The sequence below is a fragment of the Crocodylus porosus genome, unplaced genomic scaffold (genome assembly GCF_001723895.1).
Source record: "Crocodylus porosus isolate Cpor-Errol unplaced genomic scaffold, CroPor_comp1, whole genome shotgun sequence".
Classification (NCBI taxonomy): Eukaryota; Metazoa; Chordata; order Crocodylia; family Crocodylidae; genus Crocodylus; species Crocodylus porosus.
Window position 1 is genome coordinate 44,953,099 of NW_017728918.1, and position 5,574 is coordinate 44,958,672.

General features: G+C 46.3%; 1 protein-coding gene across 2 annotated transcripts in view; it reads right to left on the reverse strand.

The window, feature by feature from the left end:
- HMGCLL1 (3-hydroxymethyl-3-methylglutaryl-CoA lyase like 1) overlaps positions 1 to 4,872 on the reverse strand; it is a 144,933-nt gene extending 140,061 nt beyond the window's left edge. For both annotated transcript variants that reach the window (XM_019537549.1, XM_019537551.1), the window contains exon 1: positions 4,697 to 4,872. In XM_019537549.1, coding sequence (XP_019393094.1) covers positions 4,697 to 4,789 — 93 coding nt within the window. In that variant the 5' untranslated portion in view covers positions 4,790 to 4,872. The remainder of the gene's footprint in view (positions 1 to 4,696) is intronic.
- Positions 4,873 to 5,574: the final 702 nt, after the last annotated feature.

Consider the following 5,574-nt stretch of genomic DNA (forward strand, 5'->3'; position numbering starts at 1 on the left):
CCTCCCAATTACTTCACACGTATCTACTTCAATAAATAAAATAACCAAATTGTACTTCAGTTTTCTGATGTAGCTATAAAATTAATCTGAAAAAATATCAAAATAAATCACTGCTTTAAAAGGTATAGTGTATATCTTCTAAAATAAACCTACATCTATCTCTCAGTTGTGAATAATATGTATTAATGTTATATTAAACAACAAAAATGCACTTTTTGTAGAAAACAATGACTGAATTGAGGCTTCGTGGCCAGTGATTTAAACTATGATTTAAATCAAATCCACCCTGGTCAGCTGACAGGGCTTCCAGGCACAGGAGAAAATTACTGGTGCTGGGGGAGTCAGGAAAGGTGCCTCAGCAATGGCAACATGGCCTGATGGAATCTGATCACACCTCCTGCTATGCACATGTGGCATGGCAAGTGGCACAATTGTTGGGATCACACTTCAGATCCCATTATGCCGTCTTTTTAACATCTGTTAGTGGCCTGAGTCTATGAAACTGACTGTTCACTTCAACAGGCATTAGTTTCATAAATTGCAGTGTTTCATCCTTGCTGCTGTTGCATCTTCGCTGCCACAGGGACAATTTTTTGGTATTTTCAAAAGGCAGCAAAAACTGCAAATAGCTAATAAATTAATGAGGGTCATCATCTTCTGCAGATACAGTTTTCGGAGATTTTAACTGTGTAAATGTCAATCAGACACCTTTAAAATTTATTCCTGCAACCTATCAAACCTAGGAACCTATCAAGCCTGTTGGTAGAGGCCCCTGAACCTTACCAGGGACCTTAGCTGAAGCTAGGCAGACATCAAAGAAGACATACCTGAAATATTGTCTGAAGGGATTTAATAGTTCAGAACTTTTAAAAAAGTTACGTACCCTAAAATTAAGGAAAGGCATTTGTCATTTGGGATTAGCAGTTAGTTTTAGATGTAGCCCAGTTCAAAAAAAGTACTCTTGGCATAAAATTTGTTATTCTTGTTATTTGTCCTTTTACAATAGGGAAAATATTTTCCCTCAACTCTTCCAAATTCAGAAACAACTGAAGGGATTTTTATCTAAACTTTCTCCAAAATTCAGGCTTGGACAGACATGATGTCAGAAGATAGGCTTGTAACGGAAGTCCTTTTTGCATTTGATTTATATGTATGCAATTAGCTATCCACTACAATATATATTTTTAAAAGGTGGGGTAAATTTCAGATCTACACCAAACGCCCCATATCTGAAGAGCTTTGTAACTTTTGAACTGTCTAGATACCACCCAGCAGGTCAAATTCACCTCTGGTAAAATTTTATTGCAATGTTACCATCTCTTGTGAGCCACATGATATTCAGAGTTCACATAATTATCTGAGAATTTTAGAATTCATCTACAGAAAGTGAGTTTCTAACTTTCATGGTGGTTAGAAGCTTGACAATATAACCCAAGGGTACTCAGCAGGCTTAGAAGCAGAAGACAAAGTAAATAAATGTCAACCTTATTTTAATGCTATTTTTGAACTAATTAAATAATTTACTCTTACTTAATATTTCTGAAAAAGATTACAAGATGGATTGCTTGAGATTACAAGGGACAAAAGTAACATAGTCTGCTTGAATAGTGTGTGCAGGGGCTTTAACAGAACATTAAAGCCAAGCCACAAATTCAATGTGGACTCTTCTGAACTTCCTCATGTTTCTTTTGGACATCAAACTCAAGAGGTCCTTTTTGACTAGAAATCCCTCTTTAGCATCTTTCTACAGACTACTGATACCTCTTTCTATTCTCTTCCAAGTTCCACCATTCCCTAGCTCCTCACTCACCACTCCACTATCTCCTTTCACTTACCCCTTGCACCAGCGTCTACTTGTTGTTGACAGAAGATGACACCATTACTGGCTACTCTGAAAGTGCAGGCATTTAGTCACTCTTGTAGCTCCCTGGTCTGTAGATCTTCATAGTTACTAAGGAAAACAAAGGAAATGGCCATTTCAGATGCTGGCAGACAAAAGACCTCCTGGAGACTGCAGATATCCTCATCACTTTCTTCTCTTCTGACTGAATCCCTTACTACTACTACACTAATCATTCCTAGACATCCCAGACAGCAAGGAAAGGCAGTTCATCCAGGAAGGCTGCCACCAACACAGCAGGGTTTACACTCAAGTCTGCACAGAGAGAAATGACAGTTTAGAGGGGCAAAACTGAACCTATTGCCACCCTCCAGCATCTGACCCTCTTGCCAACCTTCAGCATCTGCATTTTGAAGAGGTGCTGGTAGCACTTCAATGTTACCTATATTATTATAGAAATATTTTAACTTATTTTTGCACACTTTGGGGCTATATTATAAATGAAGAAGAGGGTTGTTTTTGTTTTGTTTTTTTAATGATTTTTTTGGACTTTGTCTTATTTATTACCATAAGACAGTGTTTAGCAACACTGTATGGATTTGGTCTATGACAAGATAGCTGGCTCTGTGGACACAGGAAGAACAGTGGATATGACCTTGACTTTAGCAAAGCTTTTGATATGTCCTCCCGCAACATTCACACAAGCAAGGAAGCAAGTCCAAGTTGGATGAATAGACTGTAGAAAACTGGCTGGATCATCTGGCTCAAAGGGTAGTAATCAATGGCTCGATGTGTAGTTGCCAGCTGATATCAAGGGGAGTGCCCCAAGGGTTGGTCCTGGGGCTGGTTTTGTTCAGTATCTTCACCAACAACCTGTAAGATGGGACAGAATGCACCCTCCACAAGTATGCAGATGGCACCAAGCTGAGGGAAGTAATAGATACACTGGAGGATAGGGTTTAGAGAGAACTTGACAAATTGGAGTATTGGATCAAAAGAAATCTCATGAGGTTCAATAAGGAAAACTGCAAAAAGTCCTGCACTTAAGATGGAACAAACCAACGCACCAGTACAGGCTGGGGGCTAACTGGCTAAACAGCAACTCTGCAGAAAAGGACCTGCGGGTTACAGTGGGCAATAAGCTGAATATGAACCAACACTGTGCCCTTGTTCCAAAGATGGCAAACGGCATACTGGGCAGCATTACTAGGAACGATGCCAGCAGATCAAGGGAAGTGGTTCTTCCCATGAATGGCACATGTCCCCAGCGGCTGGTGGCAGCGGGAGCGCAGCGGCAGTGGTGGAAGCACAACAGCACTAAGTGGGGGAGCTCCCACAGATGCCACCAGAGCTGTCGGGGGTGGGTGGCAAGTGCTGACCAAGGGTCGGCAACCACCTGCAGCCAGCAGCGTTAGCGATGGCCAGCTGGAACCGTGGACTACTCACAGATTCCACTGGCGGTGTTGGCGGTGGAGTGGCAAGCCATGCTGGTGGTGTTGGCAGTGCCTTTTTGCATGGGGTGCACCACTGCGCTCAGGTGCATGTGCACCCCCTATGTGTTCCCCCTGATTCTTCCCCTCTATTTGACACTGGTGAGGCCACATCTGGAGTCCTGGGTTCAGTTTTGGGTCCCCTGCTACAGACAGGACAAGGACACATTGGAAAGAATCCAGCACAAGACAACAAAAATGGATAGGAACCTGGGGCACATGACTGCAGTGATGAGGAGAGGCTGAGGGAACTGGGTTTATTTAGCCTGGAGAAGAGAAGACTTAGGGGGGATTAATAGCAGCCTTCAACTCCCTGAAGGGGGGTTCCAAGGAGGATGGAGCTACACTGTTCTCAGTGGTGGCAGATAAAGGTAAGGCAGTAAAGCACTGGAACAGGTTACCCAGATAGGTTGTAGACTCTCCATCTTTGGAGGTTTTTAAGACTTGGGTAGACAAAGCCCTGACTGGAATGATCTAATTTGGGATGGTCCTGGTTTGAGCAGGGGGTTGAACAAGGTGACTTCCTGAGGCCCCTTCCAACTTAATTTTCTAAGATTTACAAATGCCAGTTCACTACTAACATAATTCAACTTCCTGCTTGCCATCAGACTTCTAGGTAAATAGATAGATGGCTCTAATTTTTATCTGAGCCTAATTTGCACCAAAATGATCTTTTCCAACCAAGAGATCTTACAATACCTTCAGCTCTCCTGTGAAACATGTATCTTCATTTCCACAAAGGAGAATGCAAAGATTGTAAAATTTCTCCTATGCCAGACAAAGGGTAAGCAAGCCTGAAAGCTTGAAAATATTTGCAAAAAAAAAAAAAAAAAGGCTTTTTCTAGTTGCTTTAATAAAAAGATCTCACCCCTGCCCAGAGTTCAGATTCCAGTTCACTACCAAGGAACTAAGGTCCCCTGCCACACATTTATTACACAACTGACCAGTCAATCGTGCAATACGCGTCAACCGACCATGCGTGCGAAAGAAGACTGGCCGCAAGGGCGGAGTAATGTATGCACAGCTACTGGGCGAGTGGCATGATACTATTTAGACCACAGGTGCCAAGTAAGCTGCGTGGGATAAAAAGGGCTGCAACCCGAATATCACGTCAGCGCTCGGAAACGTGCAGCAATATGGCTGGTTTTCACTTGCAGGTATAGCAGGGCCCGCTGAGCAGAGCGGGGAGAGGGGCTTCATTTTCCACCTGCTAGAGTTAAGCTACCTTTTTTTTTTTTTTTTTAAGATCCTGAGTGGCTGGCTCAGAGGGAGGCTTGCAGTGCTGCTGGCCTGCGAGCCCCAGCAAGGAGGGGCTAAGGAAGCGGCTGGAGGCGGGGGGGGCCGGGGGCTGCGGGGCCGGCGGTACCTGCGCGGGGGGCGGCTCCCCGCTCCACAGCTGCTCCTTGAGGAGGTGCTGGTAGCTGAGGCAGTGCTTCAGCGCCGACGGCACCGTGCCCATGGCCCGGCCCGGCCCGGCCCGGCCCTGCGCCCGCCGCGAGCTCAGCGCATCCTCCCGGCCCCGCAGCGCCGCAGCCAGTGGCAGGAGCGCGGCGCCTCCCATTGGCCGAGAGCGGGGACCCGCCCCGCCCCCCGGGGCCGCAGCGCAGGGAGCCCAGAGCTCTCCTCGCCGCCCTGCAGCCCGGCCGCGGGTTTTGCGCGCCCGCCCTTCTCCTCACACACCTGGAACAGCAGCCACCGCCCAGGCCGGGCTCCTAGGCCCACAGCCCTCGTACTTCGCTGCGAGGCTGCTGTGACAGCTGCAAGCAACCTGGGCCCAGTCGCCGGCCCTTGATATCTCTAATGTCCAAGCGTGGCACGAGGGCAGCAGTCGGGTCCTTGTGTTTTCTAATCCCAGCCCTGGTGGCTTTGCAGATGAGTGAGGACACTGCCTCGAGGGCAGGGCCCCCCAGCGCGTTCCCCCAACTTGAGATGTTAGGCAGGCTTGACAGATAGACTCAGCTTGCTGACCGCTATCACCTCCTTCCTACTTCTGGCTGCCAAATGAAACAGGTTGATAGCAGCTGGCCATTGTTGTGAGGGGGGGATTCGTATGAAAGTGCTTTAATGATTTAACAAAAGTAATAAAGTGTATTTCTGTTTTGCATTGGCTGGAGGTAACATCCATAGTCTCTCTCTCGCTCTCTGTCTCTCAAAGGAAATGTTTTCTAAATGTGCCCTGTGGGGAGCCAGTTATATTTTTTCCTCTCCTGCAGCAAGCAGTCTGGTAAGCCAGTTTGCCAAAGC